Raw genomic sequence first — 19,483 nt, 5'->3', positions numbered from 1 at the left:
AGGTTGAGAAGTACATGTTTCGCTTGTGAACCTACCAAAATCAAAACTACATTTTATTTAACAGATTCATGTACAATTTGTCTATTCACTATGATGTAAGCATGAATCATAATGAAATATGATAAACGGAAATCCCCCAAAGTGTACACTTTATGTGTGTGCAGAACTCTGAAAGGCCCACGCCCACACCATGGGTAGACAGTACACCCCACAGATCCATACCCGATTTGTAAGTAGTATAACTAATTGAAGCTGGGCGTCGTGAGATGGCATAATTTCAGACTAAAAATATAAATCGCGATACAATCGAATATCGCGATACTTTGTTGACGATATATCGTGGGATAATAAAAGCAATATCGCCAAGCTTAGTTTGGTATAAATGATTTAAATGTTTGTACAATCCATACAGCAAGGACAGGGAAACTTTCTAAAGTAGGACTGTTCATTTTCTGCTGACACTACACCTTTGCACTTAGAACACACTGATTCATATATATTCAAAAGGTTAAAACACTGTTGATTGTTTATTTTGTAGTTATTATTTTGTGAAGTTGTGTTTTCTTTGGGGTGGCCATGAGGGTCACACATTGTTAAGTTTGCATAGTCCACTTTCCTGGGCTCGAATTTTGGGGTGGGGGGGGGGGGGAATCCACAAGACCGCTGGGCTTGTAGCTCAAAATGTTTACTGGGCCTAAAATTTGTTGTACAAGACCCAAATCAAAAAGAGAAACATTAGTTGAACAAGCATTTAGAGAAGATTTATTACATAATGTTTTTAGGTAGGTTTCCCTCATTACTATAGTCAACAGAATTGAAAATACTTTTCAGGTTCAAAGTTTGCAAAAACACAAGACAACTTGACTTGTACAGTCATGAGATAACTGATTCTGACGCTAAAAACACTGGCCTCAGGCCTGTGGGCCAGCGTTAATTTCAAGCCCTGCTTTATTACAGAATCTAATTTAAATGTGCACAGGGAATGACAAGTCTGTATACTGTCTGCTGAGATAACTTACTGCTAGTATCTCCAGGGACTATTATCAGTTCCTGATGAAATTAAACATAATCCATTCATCTAATCCCAGATTAATGGATTAATGGATTTTCCTCTTAGGCTTAACTGATGCTACTGACACTATCATAGTGTTTCAACACTTTAAACTTTTTCTAAACGCAAAACCCATTCCACAGTACCGGCCAATTCTTATGAAATCAAACCCCATCCCATGTTCATTTCACATTTGATGAAGTTTTCCTGAAAAAAATTGAACACTCCATGCTAACTTACGGTATGGGTCATCTCACTTTAACCCTTCTCCTACATGTACACTCCTGGGATCAGGCCATACATGTAACCTGGGAAAACGGTTAAGTGAAAGGTATAGATTTTCTAAAAGGTCTAGATTTAGAGTCTGCCTTGTTAACAATTTGAGTGTGACTGAAAAGGTCAACATTTTCCTGGGAATAACATTATAGTCAACTCAATTGAATGAATTTGACACAGTGAAGAAAATGAACAATGGATTGTACTTAAAACTGTTGCCATAGATAAGCCCTTTGCCAATGAGAAAATGCCTTGATGCCCTTGCCCTTTCAATAGTATGCACTTTTGATCCTGAATTGTAATGTTGTGGTGAACCGGTAGTGTGATTTCCTGAGGAAAGCATTCATGTAGCAAATAATCAAATTACAAGCAACTTAACTTTAATGAACAAAATACTTGTGGTTTCCTGTGCTGGATTGGGCCTTTAGATGCACTCTTGAAAGACTTAGCCATTTCAAATGTTGAGGGATCCCCAAATGAGTCTTTATGGCGCCTGCCAGTAGTTGTACATTGTTAAATCCATAAATATGAAATATAAATGGTCCGTGTGTAAGTCATTTTGATCCCTGTAATCCATTGCATTCTCACAAGTGGAATGCACTTTAACAAAGTAATTGAATTAAGTTCTCTTCTTTACCTTGTTGTGTCTTTCTACAGGCCTTCACACTGTGTGCTACTTCACCCCATGATGGAAGTAACATCGAACTCCAGGGACTTCAGCATTGAAGAAAGAATGAACAAAGCTTGATGTTCAGGTGTATGCATCTACAGCTCCTCTGTATACCCTTATTGTGGTGAAGTACTTTTGTTTACAAATTAATTATCAACTTGACTTCTCTTCAAGCATCAACCATTTTGGAACAGTGATTGATATACTTCAAAGGAAGCCCGAGGCTTTCTCAGTGTTAATTGCTTCAACAGTGACATTTGACACCGTCTGAACAACAGACTACATTGTTGACTTTTGCCTTGAGTGTGGATTCATTACTTGTACATGTATAAGGTTGATACAGACAGAGCATGAACACTAATGGAGGATGCAGATACTAAGGAGAGGAGGCAGCGTCTCCAGCAGCAATCAAAGAGAAATTCACAACCGGCCGATATGGTAAGTTCAACTAGCCTTGATGAGTGTTAAAGCAGATGCAGTGAAAGATTCCCCTGGTATACATGTAGCATAGCAAAATGCTATATATGCAAACTGTACTCGGTTGCTAGTCGCATATTTTCATTTGCTATTAAGTATATAAGCATTCAGTGTGCACACAATCTGTTTAGTCAAAATATTGTTCTGTGCAAAGTTGATAAACGAAATTGTTTCCTGAGATGTACTATCAGGCGATTTGGGTTAAAAACTGTTACTATACTATACAGTATCAATGATCAGTTTCTATGCAGCCCTTTATCTTTAGGCATCCCAAACTGCTTATAACAATTTTTGTGAAGGTAACACCTTAAGGGTTACAAGGTTAAGTGGTGCAGCACTATCTACAGCAAATGTATACCAGAAACAATAGAGCAGGCCTCTTTTGTTATCGAAGTTTAACTGGGTTCATGCATTACAAAACATTAGGTTCATGGCTTTTCGTCCCATCCTCATTATAAAACAGATGGGAATTCAACAGTAAAGTTGTGGGTACAAGCATGTATAAATCTCTTTTGGCGTACGGGAGGAGTGTTGGCTCAGAAGAGCTGTTGACAAAAATGTCGTTAAGTGTCTTGCTGTGAGAGCTTAGGTGTCAAGACTGCTGCTTGAACTCGCACTCTGCTGTTGATCAGAGCCCAAGTCCGGTGCGCTTGACCGCTCACATGGGATAATATCATGCATGTGTGCTAGAAAGGCACAGCATGTGTGTGTAGAATGTGTGCTCAGTACTTCTTTCTATAAACAATTACGCCTGCAGACAAATTAAAACTTCCTGCTTGTATTAAACTGTGAATATGTTAACATTGAGCGCAGATTTATCTGAAAAATACACCTGCCTCCATGCTCCATGCTCCATACAAATTATCAAAGATAAAATGGCAAAAATAACTTGCAATTGTTGCAATTGTTTGAAGAAAACAAAATGAAAAAGTTACAATGTGTGTAAATTGCTGTAAAAGTCTGTAGGCAAGTTTGAATGGAACTTGGTGAGTGAGGAAGCCATTTTAAAGAGACAAAACTCATTACTGAGTTGTTTGTAAAGATCAGTTTTACTTTAAGAAATTGTGATTTATTTTCATTTTTTGTAGAAAGGACTGTCTGCTTATAATGTATGTTCAGGCATGAACTTAAGTCTAGAAAATGTACACACATACATGTATGTATTGCCCTGGACAATTGACAGTAGGCCTACTGTACATGCACATGTATTTGAATAATAATCAGATAATGGAGCTATTACTAGAGTCAATGCTATGTTCTCAGTAAATTAAAACTGACCGTGTTCATTACATCCTGCAATATACATTTAATCTTGCGAGAGAGTAAGCAATATTGACTTTATTGCAAGTAATATTGATGAGCCATTTTATTGACATCTACATGTAGGCCTACATATAGATTAATGGTCAAACTCTAGTATGTATACATGTATTAGCCTTGGCCAGCCACTCTGGTCCCTCGACCATCCAACAGAACATGGAATCTAGCTAATTATTATTGATGGTCTTATCTTATATTGTACACACACTCAGTCTTATTTGCATGCATTAGTGAGGGGTTATGATGAACAGATTCTATGATGCTGTTAAACTAAACATACAGTACATTTTGTACGCAAGTACAGTACATGATCTGAGTGGTATATACAAAAGATAAACTCGCCTAAGTAGTACACAGTAAAGTATTTGCATTAGTCTTCTCAAATTCACCTTTTCATAAATTTCGTACATATTTCATGCTGGATTACAAAAAAAATGGTAAGTACATTTTATTTGTATCATACAACATGCCCATTTACCATTTGTACCATCACAACCATGGAGGTACATGTAGCAAATAAATGCAACTGGGTACACACACGCAGTAATCAACAACAAATACTGCACAGCTTGTGATTCATGGTGTACATATGGCTACATGGTTTGTCCATTCATTTGGGAAGAGCTGAAGTTTATTATGAAAGACCTTGAAGCACACCTTGCCAAGTTGTAATTTTATGGAGCTTGGTTGAACTGCACATATTTAGCATGGTTGTGTTACATGATAATGGACTGAGGTTTACAGAGCACAAATTGATCTATGATTGTACAATTTAATGTGATGTATTTTCAGAAGTCCAGACTCTTATGTTTAAAAGAAAAAAAATCATATTTCCAGGTGCCTGTAATCAGTTAATTGGACTCCTGAATTGTACTCCTGAACTTTCCCAAATTGCGAGATTGTTATTCCTTCACAAAATGTCTCTGCACTTCACAGGCCTGTATACTTCTTTTCTGAAAGGGCAGGGCACCGATGCATTTTCTTCTTGGTAAAGGGCACCCTAAATTGTAAATTTCTAATGGAGCATTTCAAGGGCACCAATGCATTGCCTCCCTGATATATCAGGATTGACTTCTCACTGAAATTGTGATAACTCTGTTTCTATTCTAGAGTATAATTTATTGTTTTAAGGTCACAGAGCAGTGGCTGCTGTTTCACTATTGCACAGGAAATCTTCCATGGCTAATCACAGGGTTGTAATGTGTATGCTTAGTACCGGCAGTTCTACTTTCTTCTTGAGAGGAAGTTGTCCATTTGTTTGTACCCTTTGTTGGAAACCAGATTTATATCAGATAAATTGTTGAAGGAAAAGTTAACACTTTTACATGCCACACTTTCCCTAGTTCGTGCATCCTGGCAATGGATGTATACACAAAGTGCATTGTTTTTGTTTTCGAATTGTCGTTAAAAAATTTTGCTTTTTTTCATAATATTCAATGTACAAAGTATGGGATAGGAGAACAGTGTGTGAAAGTAACGGTTGCCTTTATGTTTTTAAAGGGCTTTCATTAAAATCGGTAGCTTAATTTGTTGACCAAGTATGTTTGGTGCCATTTTGTAATATTATTTGAATAATTTCTTTATTAGTTCTTATTCAAAGGTGTAAAAAATGATACTAGATATTGTCTAGTTCAGCACCACTGTACATAGTTTGTTCTGAGAAAATAGAATTAGCTATTGCAAACTGCTTATCCACCAAAAGGACCCATTTTATATGTATATGCAAAAAATAGTTTCTGGCCTGAAATGCTCAATCCAAGCAGTCTTTCTCAAAGACTAAAAGAAATAGTTATTTTGTCTAATGATTCCTTAAAACCTGTACTGAATATAATAATGGCAATGATTTGTGATTGCCAGGAAAGATGATCCTCCTCCAAACAATGGTACAATGGCTTTAATCTGTGTAAAATGGCTCTTTAAGAATTTTATGATGTGAATTACACCCATGGGGCTGCACTGAGATATAGGTGATGGTTAGAGGTGTGATCAATATGGCACATACAGTGTAGATGTATTCACTGCATGTGTATTTGTGTGCAGTATACCATAGAGCAAGAAACAGGATAGTAAATGTGCGCTGCTAAATTTATAGCACTGTTGTAATCAAACCTTTAACTTGTGGCATCCCTTGTACAGTACATGAAGGCCTACATTCACTGTACACCTTTGCCATTGTAGTAGAGATTTGGCTCCACAAATTTAATTAAACATTGAAAAGAAATCCAGGGTTTAACACACGTCATGAAAAGATGAGTACAAACAACTGAGTGTGGTTGCAGTCTAGAACATTCAATATTTGCAATACAGGTTTCTCCAGTTTTTGGCAAAATTACACCGTATTGAAGGTCTTTTTGAATGTTTCTACAGTACTTGGTCTTTAAAAATGTACACATTTTAAATGCCCTAATTTGCCTTCTGGAGCATATTATAAATGGTTTTATCTTGATGTTTTTTTTGGTGTGAAATTGAATGTAGTAAAAATAAAACTGATATAAATTTATTTATTTTTTTTTTCCCGGACGAAATGTAGGCGTATTACGCAAATGGCGCATATCAGCCTGATGCACTAGCTTGTGCAAAATTGGGAGAACCCAACAATCATTTCTCAAAGAACACCCTTTTCATTCTGACTGGGAGGGCATTTCAGTCTCCAGATGCTAAAATTAATGTACTTATTTCTTGTCTTGATTCAAGGAGCCTATAACTGAAACCAACTCATTAAGTCTGCCGTCTTCCACTGGTACGACTGCACTTGATGAACCTGACAAGAAATCTCCCAAACTCCTCCCATTGAATCTACAGAAGGCTGGCGAGACGGTTGCTAAGGAACCGGGCAAGATTGAAGGATACCTCCTCAAGCGACGGAAACGTCCCATGAAAGGATGGCACAAGGTGGAAAACTTTGATTTGTCTTTCTGAGTCTCATTTTTGTTTTCACTTGTACAATGTATATCTGTTAGGACTAGCTGAGAATATTTCTTGTACAATGTAGGAACACACAGATTTACCTAATTTGAAACAACCTTCTGGTTATATAATTTGTTTTTACTTTTACACCGATGTGTATTGTGCCCTGTACTCAGAGAATTTGGGAAAGTACTCAGAGAATTTGGGAAAGTACTGAGTATACAGTGCTTATACACCTCTCTTAATATTTATGCATGAGGTAAGTCATAATGCTAACTCAATACAAGTCGGTGGGCGCAGCCACTGCAAGTGATGGGGGACGTGCGCCCATAGCCTCAATTTGGGTAAGAATTATGACGTCATGCATAAATATTAAGAGAGGCGTATACCCCATTGTAAGGGTAAAAACAGGTAATATTCTTTATCGCCGAAGTGTTGGATTTTCTAGTTAGTCTCCATATATTGTTCACATTTTTCATGTAAACATTTTGGAGCACTGGACAACCAAGGACAGTTTAAAGAGGTATGGAGTATCCTTCAGAACAACAATGACAGCACAAAACTCTGGCAATACCTCAAAATTCAAAGATAAATAGAGTTTGTACTTAGTACATTGCAAAAATGGTATTCTTAAAATAAGAAACAAATAACATTCCATGAAAAATATTGTTGTGTAACCGTCTTATTGAATGAGATTTTTGGGAGTGACCCAAGATCAAGTTTTCTTGAAAAAAGAGTTTTTCTCATTTCAAGAATACAATTTTTGGCAGTGTACAAACAAACAAATTTGAAAAAAATATATATATATATTCAGCGGAAGACATTATACTCTTTAATAAAATAAACAAACTTTAAACTATTCCTCTTTTAAAACATGTTTTTCACAATTTGTTGGGCTATGTAGATTTTGTTTCTTTAAAGATTTGTGGGAGTGACACAAGAACAACTTTTCTTGAAAGAGTTTTTCTTGTTTCAAGAATTCAATTATTTGGCAGTGAAAAAACCCCACCACACAGATCTTAAAGGCATTTCCAAACCACAAACAATTTCTAAACTATTCCTCTTTGAAAAATGTTCTTCGTAATATTGGGGCTTTAGGTAATGGCCTGTTTTTGTAGACTGCAGTGTTTCTGTATAATTTTCTAGCTCTTGTCATGCTTGGGTGGTGTACTAATGTAACCTGCATTATGCAGTGCCACAGTTAGTGTGTTGAAAATGTACTGAAAGTCATCAATTGTGTCAAGGGATGAAGGTTGATTATTTTGTTTATAATGTTCATGATGTTATTCTGGTAACTGAATACTGTATAAATGATGCAAAACTGTCGCCACAGAATACTAATCAGATATTTTCCTGCTCTATCTTCAGAGGTATTTTGTGTTGGAGAAAGGTATGCTGACCTACGGCAAGAATTGTGGAGAGGTGAGACAGATTCTATAATTTTGTTTTTCATTATGTGATTAGCTGGTTAAGAATCGGTCTTTGATTATTTTAACATAACTCACAAGCAACTGACAGGGTTGCTTCATTTGAACTCTCTAAAAATATTTGTTTAAAGGGTCTGGGTACTTCTTGTAGACACAAACCACAATGTCCACAGATTTACACAGTTTGAAAATATTGATGGTAGAAAGCCTCCCTTAAAATATTACTTGCTGAGGTGCTGTAATTTTTGAGAAAATGAGTAAAACAAGTCACAAAGTCGTCTCTAATGACGAAAATTATTTTAGCATGTATAAAACGTTTTTTCGTGACATTGTTTTAACCATTTCTCAAAATTACAGCACCTCAGCTAGTAATATTTTAAGGTAAGCTTTCTACTATCATTATCTTCAAAAGGTGTAAGTTTAATTTAAATCTGTGGACATTGTGTTTTGTAAATGGTGTTTGAAGCCATGGAGGTAGTTCTACATGTACCTCCATCTTGAAGCTTTGCATGGTGTGGAGAATAAGAGTAACTACAATTCAGGAATTTTCTATGAAACACAGCCAATACTCATGTAATTTTCATTTACGTTTCGTCTAGTTTCACTAGTCATCCTCAGAACGAGGCACCACCAGTCGGTTGGTGGCGCTGTTTCCTGCTACGGCCACTGGATGGTGGTTTGGCCGATTGTGTCCTCCCCTTGGGGTACGAGGGGGTCCGATATGTGTGAAAGTTTGTACCCTCCCTCGTCTCTGTTGAGAGTTGATCGTCGTCTCCTAAACCAAAGACTTTCCCGAATCCACTGTCTAAATTTGTCGCCCTCTCTATGTAAAATTGCACTGCATTGTATAAATATGAATAGTAGACTTGCGGATACAACCATGTGTAAAATCTCTTTTGAGGGAGTGGTGGCTCTGAAAAGAGCCGGTTCGGTCTGGACGTTTTGAACAGTATACTCTTATTGTGTATTGTGTTACAAAAAGTACCCAATTCCTATTTAGGTAATCACTCTTAAAATTAATGGCATTAAAAACTTTTGGTTAGAATAGAAGTCTTCAGCAGCTTCCGATAGTATAAATCATTTTAAGATCATTTTGAAGTAATGGGGTCATGTAAAAGATATCAGTTTTTATGCCCTAGAATTTGAATCTGAGATTGTGTATTCCTGTTAGAGATTGTTTTTCCTGCGTGGACGTATTCGCTCCGGATATTCGGCGAAATCTCAAAAACGCAACCACCCTTTTGAGATGAAATTTCATATATTAGTTTTATTGTATACATCTAAAAATATGCCTGTACTAACTACAGATTTATACTAGATGCCATTGAATGAATGTAATATTAAGGTCCTACATATATATTTCCTTTTTTCATTCAGTTGATGAAAGGCAAGATTCATGGCACTATTGATGTTCTTGCTGCTGTCATCTCAACAGAGAAGGAAGGGGATAAGAAAGCCAGACGGATTGATATTGACACTGAAGAGTTTCTCTATCACGTTAAGGTTTGTAGATTCCATTTACCCTCCAGTCGCTTTGTCTTGTGCATCTAGGAGAGTGTTGGCAGAGGCAGATAGTCAATGTGTGTGATCAATAGTTTCAAACATTAGTTTCAAACGTTAAATAGATTTGCTTTGTGACAGCTGCTTGATTGAACCACTGCTAAATAAGGGAATCAATGTGTGGTGAAGAGGTTTTCAACTAGTGGTTTAATCACAACAAGGCCTGGTTCTTGAAAATTTTTCCGAGACGAAGTCGAGGTAAATTTTCAAGAACCAGGCCTCGACGGGTTTAAACCACTAGTTGAAAACCGATTCAACACACCTTGATTCCCATTCATAAAAACCTTTTCGGTCAAAAACATCAACACTTTTTGGTCAGAAAGCAAAAATTTTAATTGTTCAAAGATTTCTTTCAACACAACACCCCCTCCAGCTATGAAATGGTAAAGCCCTCCGCCGCCCTCGAGTAAACAACTCCTTATAAGGGAATGCTGTACGCGTCGCGCGTATCGAGTGATGTGGCACAACTGTTTCAACCGTTGCTCTCGACCAATAGGAATGAAGAAACTGTCTTATAAGAACAGGTGCAAGCTCGCGTGTCACGCCCATGTTTCAACACTTTTTACGGGTCTTAAACAAAGGTTTATACACATCCACGTGACGCACTCTCCACCAATACGAAGAGCGAAACTGTCCGAGGTATTTATGAATGACCATTTAAATTACCAGTGTACTACATAAGCAATGTGTTTATTTGCCTTGCATGGTAGACATACATGTACATGTATTAGAGGATTGTGTTGTATTGTCAATACCTGCAAGAAAGACACTGCTACGGTTGAAATGTAACGCCATTAACTCTGTTTTGCATTTTAGGGTTCAATGTTCTTGATAGGTCCATTTAATTGGTACAGTGTAAGCAGTTTGCCTCATATGATGGCTAATTCTATTTTCTCTATTTTATCACCCGAGACAATAAAAAAAATTTCCCTGAGTTTTTTGTCTTCAATTACTACATGTTATAAAGATCATGCTGGTGCCAGTAAACAAATAAAAAATAAAAGCACAATTACAGTATATCTCAATATTTTGTTTATGATAATTTGTGTTTAATCTGGTCTTATCAAATAAGCATTTTTAAGAAACAAAAACAAATGTAATAAAACTTGTATTTTTATTACTTAAAAAGTAAGAACTGGTTAATGCAGGCTTCATTCATATTCTTCCTACTTTTATCTGATTTCCATTGCATGGACAATCCAGCAAAGTTTTTTTAAATCAAAATTTGCCAACCAACATTTTTAGTGTGCATATGATATTATACAATTTACATATTTCCTGGGAAGGCCTTCCCATGAACTATGTTAAAGGGTCTATTGAATGAGTGTTGCGGCAGCTCCAAGGATTTAAACTTTTATTACATGTATATATCAAATGTCTGTGTAGGTTATAAGTAAAAACTTTTGTTTTCCTAAAATTTTCTGACCATGTTTTTGTTGTGAATTTCCTCCTGATGTTAGGCTACCTCCCATGATGAGTTTCTGGCATGGCATAACCACCTACACCTCCATCAATCCTACCGTAAACAAATCCAACTAGCTCAGGAGATGTTAGGGGAGAGGCCAGCCCATCCTGCTGCAAGTCCAACCAGTGAAATCACCCTTAAAGCAATGACATTGGAGCGCAGACGTCTGAGTCTGCGTAAACAAATGTCTAGGTACAGGCTCCCGGGTCATTCAAGCTCACAAGGCTCGGGAAGCTGGAAAAATGAAATAAGTGAGCTGGATAAATGTTCAAAAGGTGAGTGTTGAAGTGAAAGTTGTCGCAGGTTGGGTTGATGATGAAAACCGAGGCCTCTGCAGGTTGGGTATCTGTGTCGGGCAGGGTCCGACAACTGGACCCCAGGCCCAATAGTTTCGAGACCAATAATTTTAGTGTCGGGCCAGTCAACTCAAGTGGTCTTGTGTTTTTCAATTGAGTATAGTGGACTACCTCATTGCTTCATTGTGTAATATGTTTTTGATGAAAAATTCAAAGGGTATCAAAGTTCACTGAACATGTAAGGTCTACATGTACATGAGTAACATTTAGATCTGCTCTTAGTGCTTGTTCAACATTTTTTTTTATTCCATTCATGTAAAATAAATTCTGGTCTAGAAAACATGTCAAGCTACAAGCCCTACAATCTAGTGTGTTACCCCCAAATTCAAGCCCTGTCAGGTATAGTTACGCGTCTTACATAGTTTAGATGTTTTCCTTATTTCTGGCATATGGAAAATCAGACTACGATATTAAACACAATCATTGTCTCTCTGGTTTTCAACAGAACTGGGAAAGCAATGAATATATCACACTTCTCTATTAATCAGGAATATATGTATATCAAACTACAAGTCAATCAATGCCATATCATCATATTCTCCATGCTATTTTACATCTCAAGGTCTGTGCAGTACTTTCTTGCCATGGCAACGGTCTAAGTCAAAATTAATTGGAAAATTTACTTTTTTTTATGTTTTTTTACAACCGCTCCTTTTGGGAGCTATTTATGGGCTCAATTTCATAGAGCTGCTTCAGAATCAAAAGTAGCTAAAACCAAAAAAATGATGCTTACCACAATAAGGTTACCAGCCCAAAAAAAAGAAGTTACTTGTAGACTTTAGACCGGTATCCTGTTAATTTTTGCTAAGCACAAAATGTTTAAGCACAATTGTCTGCTTTAGCAGCTCTATAAAATTGTGCACAGGTTGAATGCACATCCACATGTCCATTACAGTAACTGTTTAACTCACAAGCTAATTGTATACACTTCACTGCTTGTCTGATCTGGATTATTCTGTGGGAATTGATGAAAGAAAAAAATGAATTATTCAACGAGTTTGACTCATATGCTCTCAATTTGAAGTGCCATGTTGAATAAGTTCAACCCAGTTTTCATATTTGTAATTTCGTCTACTAAGTGCTATAAGGTCATTGATTGCAATTTCATACTCAGATAATGATTAAAGGGTCATTAAATAAAAAAATTAGTATGAAGAAGAAAAAAATTCACCAAAATAAAAAAATAAATGTTTTACTTAGCAAATGAATCTTTCTTTTTGCCAAACAAATGCTTTGATGATCACTCTTGATTAATAAACTCCATTTACCAGGAGCTCAAAATATGCAAAAGCGATTTTATGAAATACATACAAATTGCACTAAAGACTTTATACATGCAGTTCCGAGCAGACGAAATCACCTCTTGTCAATTTAATATGAACTGAACCAGGATGACGGCATCATCCCATTCAGGTTTTCCAATCTTATGAAACGAGCTTTAATCCGACTGATTAATCTGAACCTGATAGATACTTCTCTCCGGAGATTGATATATACTTATTAATAACATCTCCTCGCAATACAAGCCATAATAAGTCAACGACAGCTGAAAATGCTCAAGGCCAGGCAAGGCAGTCAAGTAAAGGCACTGGACACGTTGGTAATTGTCAAAGACCAGTATTCTCACTTGGTGTATCCCAACATATGCATAAAATAACAAACCAGCGAAAATTTGGACTCAATTCGTCATTGAAATTGCTAGAAAGTAATGAATGAAAAAATAAATGCTTGTTGCATACATTTTTGTGCTTTCAGATGCCTGAGACAAGCTTCATTCAGGCCAGAAGTCTTTCTCAGATTCAAACATTTTAGTAATAAATGACCTCTTTCTCAAAAACTACGTTACTTCAGAGGGAGTTGTTTCTCACAATGTTTTATACTATCAACAGCTCTCCATTGCTTATTCCCAAATAAGTTTTTATGTTACATATTTTGAGTAATTACCAAACAAGTCCAGTACCTTTAATAACATCTCCTCTCAATACAAGCCAAAGTTATGAGGACAGCTGAAAATACCCAGGCAGTCAATTAAGGGGACTGAATGTCATTGGTAGTTTACACAACATGTCTGTGGGCATGTTATTATAAAGGTTTACATACATTATAAATTAACATCTTTTTGATGCAAGATAAACTGACAAATCATACCGTCAGGAATGCTGTACTTTCTGGCACCCCGGACAAAGATTTTGACAAAATAGGGAGACTGCAAAGATTAGGGCTAGATAGCTCAGTTGGGGGTTGAACAAAAACCAATTGTATTAGATTTATTTAACCATTGAATATCTTTTAAACCTGTAAACAGAGTTGACAGAGGCTGAAAATAGTATAGTAACGCTGTCTAACATCCTTCAAGATCTACTCAACCAAGAGTTACCATTTCCGTATGGTAATCAAGAACCAGAGGTAAGACTCTTAAAAGGGTGTGGGTACTTTTTGTATGACACAAAACACAATGTCCACAGATTTTAAACTTACAAGTTCAGAAGATAATGATGGAAGAAAGCTTACCATAAAACATTAATTGCTGAGGTGCTGTAGTTTTTGTGACATTGTTTTTCTCATTGATGAGTAAAGACAATGATGTCACAAAGTTTTTCGTCTCAGAAGACAAAAATTATTTTAGCATATTATAATGTATTTACCAGTGCTGGTATTTATGCAACTCTCCTGAATACAGGCTTTGAGGCATTGCATGGTGAGATATCAATGTATATTTGGTTTGTGGTAACACCATGTGTGTATCTACTTGCCAGGTAGAGTTTGTTCTTAAAGAACTGTCTTGCTTAATTATACTACCGCTGAGTAGATTGTTCGGGTGTTCGGGAGACTTCTCAGTTCTGAAAAGAACTGTCCTGCTTATTACCTATTACCTGGGCGGATGGTGTAAAAAATAGGCTGGGACTACTACTTTAGCTTATAGGATCGTAATTAACTGTACTACCGCGGAGTCAGTTCTTGGGTTGGTCTCTCCTGAATACATTGCTTTGTGATTTTAACTTTTTACTCGGAACCTTTTTATCTCCAGTGCTTCTTGTCCTCAGCGAGCAACCGTGGCTTCTTCAGTTTCTTATTAGAACATTCTTTCCTAATTGGATTTGACGTTCTTCCTCCATCCACAATAACATTCTAATGACTTGAGCCTCTATTCATGTACGGATTCTTTGCAGATCATTCTTAATCAATCTGAAGATGGCCAATCTCAGTCTTCCAGTGTCAGGACTAAATGCTTTTACAGGCAAAGTGTACCAGTGGTTTTTGGAACCGTTCAATTTTGCTAATCCTATTTCAAGCCATTGCACACTTTCGGTAAACAGGATTGTCCGAGGCCCACACTACGCGTATCACAACTTCTATATAAAATAACAAACCTGTGAAAATTCAGGCTCAATCGGTCATCGGAGTCGGGAGAAAATAACGGGTAAAAAACCCACCCTTGTTTCCGCACGTTTCGTCGTGTCATGATATGTGTTTAAAATAAATCTGTAATTCTCGGTGTCGAGAATTGATATTGTTTTAATGTTTTCTCAAAAAGTAAAGCATTTCATGGAATAATATTTCAAGAGAAGTCTTTCACCAATACCTTCTGTAAACCCTATAAGTTATTTGTAAATCTGTGAACTTTTAATTTTTTTTTCTGTACCGAAAGTGTCCAATGGCTTTAAATGTAGATACATACAGGTATACAAAGTTTGAAGCGAATATGTCCTGACAGGGAAGAATAATCCCTAATAGGAATACACGATCTGATAAATGTTACTGACAGCAACGCTTCTCAGATTCAAATTTTGTGGCATAAAAATGGTTACCTTGTTACATGTCTACATTACTTTGAAGTGAAATGTTTCTCTCAATGCCTCATTGGAATGGTAGAATGATCTACCACCAACCATACAGTCTTGCAATTACATCACAACATTCGAATGCCAGTTAAAGATACACCTGTTCTGTTAAAGGGCTGAGTACTTTTTATACTCATAGTAGACCTCTAACCAACAGCTTTGATTACCGCTAATTTAAGAGTGGTTACCAAAGGTATACCCCCCCCTTATATCTTAGTTTAAAGGTGTGGCACAACAGTGGATACTGAAAGAGAATTTTTATATGAGCCATCAGTGTTCAACAGGCGTGGTGGTCTGATCAGCTGATTTCCTCTTACTTTTAAATAAAAAACACTCAAACTTACCTTTTTCTAGTAGTGTGTAATTTGTTGATGATTTCAGCAATGTTTTTTTCTTCTTAGGTTGATGACATCGCTGGTCAGAAGAGATCCAAGGGAAAGCTGTCACTCAGGAAAAGCAAAGCCAAGAAGTCTTCCAGCGACACATCAGTAGTAGATACACGGGTAATTAAATTTTCTTTTTTTTTAAGAAGTCCCCCTCGATCCAATAGGCGAAAGTAGTCCCGGCCGATTTCCTACCTCCTGTGCAGGTAGTAGATAATAAGTTGGACAGTTCTTTTTAGAACTAAGAAGTCTCCTGAAACCAGAAATTGTATACTCCGCAGCAGTAGACTTAACTAAGTACAGACAACAATATTCAAATAAAATATTGAGGTATTAGTTTTCTCTTTCTATAAAATGTAGCTTTTAAAAGTTCTGTGTGAACTAGCCAATTGGCTGTAAGCTACGGCCAATAATTGGCTATGGCATGCTGGAATCTCAGACTTATACATCCATGCTATATACAATGATGGCAGACAAAACAATTTATCATAATCGCTAATATCTGGTGCCACCTAACATACCAGCCATTTGCACTGTTTCTAATTCTTAGAATAAACTCAATTACAAACTGTTCAGTTGATTAGTTTGCATTTATGTTTAGGTCAAATATGCGTAAAACATATTGCTTAAAAGTATTGCAATGTATTGCTTAAAAGAATCAGATTGCCAGCAAAAAGTACACTAAGTTGACATTGTTAGGACTTGTGACCCACTCGGTTTTTGCTTAGCAAAACAAAAATTCAAGCAGTATTTCCTGCTTAACAGGTTTCCGAAAGTGGGCCATGTTTACAAGAAAGTTTTGCAGAATAAATTAACTTGCTCTGAAGCAAAAATCAGTGTGAGTCAAGTTACAAAAAGAGATAACAATAAACCACAAGTGTTTTTTTCTGTTTAGCAAGTTTGGATGACTAAATAGTTGTATGTTCTGCATATTTACCGAAATAATTTTTGGTTAACAGAGATCAAGTAACACATCTTCAAGTATTCAGAGCAACTCAACATACGGCAATGACACCATGCATTCTATTGCATCCTCTAAGCAGCTTCAAGAAGACTCCAATCCAAGAGATGACTTCATGGATATGGCTAACCAAGGTACTCAACTAGGGCCCAGTTTCATAGAGCTGCTAAGCACAACACTTTGCTTATCGTGAAATGTTTGCCTTGTGAAAAACAGGATTACCACCAACCAAATTTCCATGTGATTTTCAGCACAAGCAAACAACCGCTGAATACCAGTACAAGCAACATGCAACCAAATGGAAATTTGGTTTGGTAATCCTGTTTTTATCAGAGAAGAAATTTCATGCTATATGAAATAGGAGACTTTCCAACGCTAGGTGGCAGCAGACATACCGGGTAAATTTCCATTGTTTACGTAGTTCTGAACATGCGCATAATTCTGAGAACAATGGATTTACCCGGTAAGTCTGCTGCCCTCTATCGTCCCAGAAAGTCTCCCATTGGGCCTAGATCATCGTTCATTTTGGTTTTACCTACATACACTGATGTGTGTTTTAGCACTGTATACTCGGTACTTTCCCCCCTGAGTTCTATGAAAAAAAATTCACAGGCATATTACTGGGGTGGGAATCGAACCAAGAACTTTGCAATTCTAGAGCAGTGTCTTACTAACTAGACCACCGAGGTTGCCCGGCAGCTAGAGGCAGTTCGAATCCTCTGTTTTAGCACCGGGTATTACAACAATAGAGTAAATCTGTTGCACAGGCCACCTCAGCAATTGCTGCGGGTGCCAGGGGCTATCTCGAGGCCTGTCCTTGTGAATGATGATCTAATAGATATTAAGTTACATCGGGGATAAAGAATATTAATTTTGGTTTTACCCATTACATTGATGTGTGATAGCACTGTATACTCAGTATCTTGGCTGTAATTTTGATCACAGAACCTCGGGAAAGTACTGAGTAATAATAATAATAATAATAAGACTTGTAATGCGCACATATCCACCCTGCTGGGTGTTCAAGGCGCAGTAAAACCAAAAACAAAACAAAAACAAAACACAACACAAAGAAAAACAGACACAACAAAATTAGTCATTGAAAACCTGTGACATAAGATAAGTTTTGAGAAGAGACTTGAATTTTGCAGTACAAAGACAAGATCGAAGATTAAGTGGTAGAGAGTTCCAGATGCGTGGCGCGGCTGAAGAAAAAGACCTGTCACCCCATGAGTGTCGAGACTTGGGTTCAATGAGGAGAAGCATAGAACTTGATCGAAGATTCCTTGATGGAGTGTAAACTTGAAGCAGTTCAGAAATATAGTGGGGAGCCTTGCCATTAAGAGCTTTGTGGACAATGAGCATCAGCTTGAAGATGATTCGTTGAGAGATAGGGAGCCAGTGTAGTTGTTTCAGAATGTGGGTGATAGAACACGGTTTTCTAGACAGTGTCACAATGCGGGCAGCAGTATTTTGGAGCCGTTGAAGTCTGGAAATCTGGTTGTTAGGAAGACTGTAGAGAAGAGCATTGCCGAGTACACAGTGCTTCATTTAATACACATCAGTGTAAGGGTAAACAAAAACCCTATTTTTTTCATCCCAAAGCAAAAAAACTATATATTATAACACTCCCAATAATTTGACTCTATTTTTTGGTTTCAGTGCATAGGATCCTTAAGAGTGTCCTTCATCTACTATCAGTCCAGCATGATAGACTACGCTATGTGATTGAGGCACAGAACAGTGCAGGAGGAGCAGCCTCACAATCCAGACAGATCTCAATACTACAGGAGGCTCTTACCAAGGTAAAACACTCACAGTCCAATCAGGGCCCAATTTCATAGAGATGCTTAAAGGAACACGTTGCCTTGGACCGGTTGAGTTGGTCTTTGAAAAGCGTTTGTAACCGTTTTGTTATAAAATGAATATGGTTGGAAAGATGTTTAAAAAGTAGAATACAATGATCCACACAAATTTGCCTTGAAAATGCTTGGTTTTACTTTTATCTCGTCGACTAACACAGTCGGCCATTTATGGGAGTCAATTGACTCCCATAAATGGCCGACCGTGTTAGTTCGCAAAGCAAAAGGAAAACCATGCAATTTCGAGGCAAATTTGTGTGGATCATTGTATTCTACTTTTAAAATATCTTTCCAACCATATGCATTTTATAACAAACGGTTTCAAACGCTTTTTTTTTTAGATCAACTCGTCCGATCCAAGGCAACGTGTTCCTTATAAGAACACAAAGTAGCTCAGCACAACAAAATTATGCTTACCAGATTACGGTTGCCAGCCAAACTACCATGCCACATGTACAATTTGTGCCAGGTAACCTGCTCATGTCTGCGTAGCAGAAATTTGGTTAAGAATTGTTTAACAATATTTTCTGCTTAAAGCAGCTCTATGAAGTTTCATGAAGCTGTTAAGCAGAAAATACTACTTGACAAATTTAGCTGCTAAGCAAAAATGAGTGGGGTACCAGTCGCAACAATATAAACTTAATGGAATGTTGGCTGGTAACCTGTTTTTGCTAAGCAAGACTTGTCTGTGCTTAGCAAGTTTTTGTGTGCTTACAGACTTTATGAAATGTTTTAGTTGATATTCCCGTTGGAGTGTTATGGTTTTTTTTGTGTATAAACCAGGGCTTGATTTTTACACAGTATAGAATAGAATAGAACGAGGGCAATGCGCCTTATTTTTGACCGCGCGAGGGCGCTATAAATAGTACTTTTATCACTTCCCGGGGTATACGCGATTCGCCCTGCACAGATTAATAGGCGTTCTG

At 37.1% G+C, this 19,483-nt stretch overlaps 1 protein-coding gene across 4 annotated transcripts in view; it reads left to right on the top strand.

Moving 5' to 3' along the window:
• LOC117291170 (oxysterol-binding protein-related protein 6-like) overlaps positions 1-19,483 on the top strand; it is a 61,594-nt gene that overhangs the window by 5,612 nt on the left and 36,499 nt on the right. For all 4 annotated transcript variants that reach the window (XM_033772741.1, XM_033772742.1, XM_033772739.1 and 1 more), the window contains exons 2-10: positions 1,985-2,435; positions 6,489-6,686; positions 8,070-8,123; positions 9,506-9,631; positions 11,149-11,428; positions 13,815-13,915; positions 15,753-15,854; positions 16,694-16,829; positions 18,358-18,500. In XM_033772741.1, the coding sequence (XP_033628632.1) occupies positions 2,358-2,435; positions 6,489-6,686; positions 8,070-8,123; positions 9,506-9,631; positions 11,149-11,428; positions 13,815-13,915; positions 15,753-15,854; positions 16,694-16,829; positions 18,358-18,500 (1,218 nt within the window). In that variant the 5' untranslated portion in view covers positions 1,985-2,357. The remainder of the gene's footprint in view (positions 1-1,984; positions 2,436-6,488; positions 6,687-8,069; positions 8,124-9,505; positions 9,632-11,148; positions 11,429-13,814; positions 13,916-15,752; positions 15,855-16,693; positions 16,830-18,357; positions 18,501-19,483) is intronic.

This window comes from Asterias rubens, chromosome 6 (assembly GCF_902459465.1).
Source record: "Asterias rubens chromosome 6, eAstRub1.3, whole genome shotgun sequence".
Classification (NCBI taxonomy): domain Eukaryota; kingdom Metazoa; phylum Echinodermata; class Asteroidea; order Forcipulatida; family Asteriidae; genus Asterias; species Asterias rubens.
The sequence above is the reverse complement of the archived record's forward strand: the minus strand, read 5'-3'. Positions and strand labels throughout refer to the sequence as shown.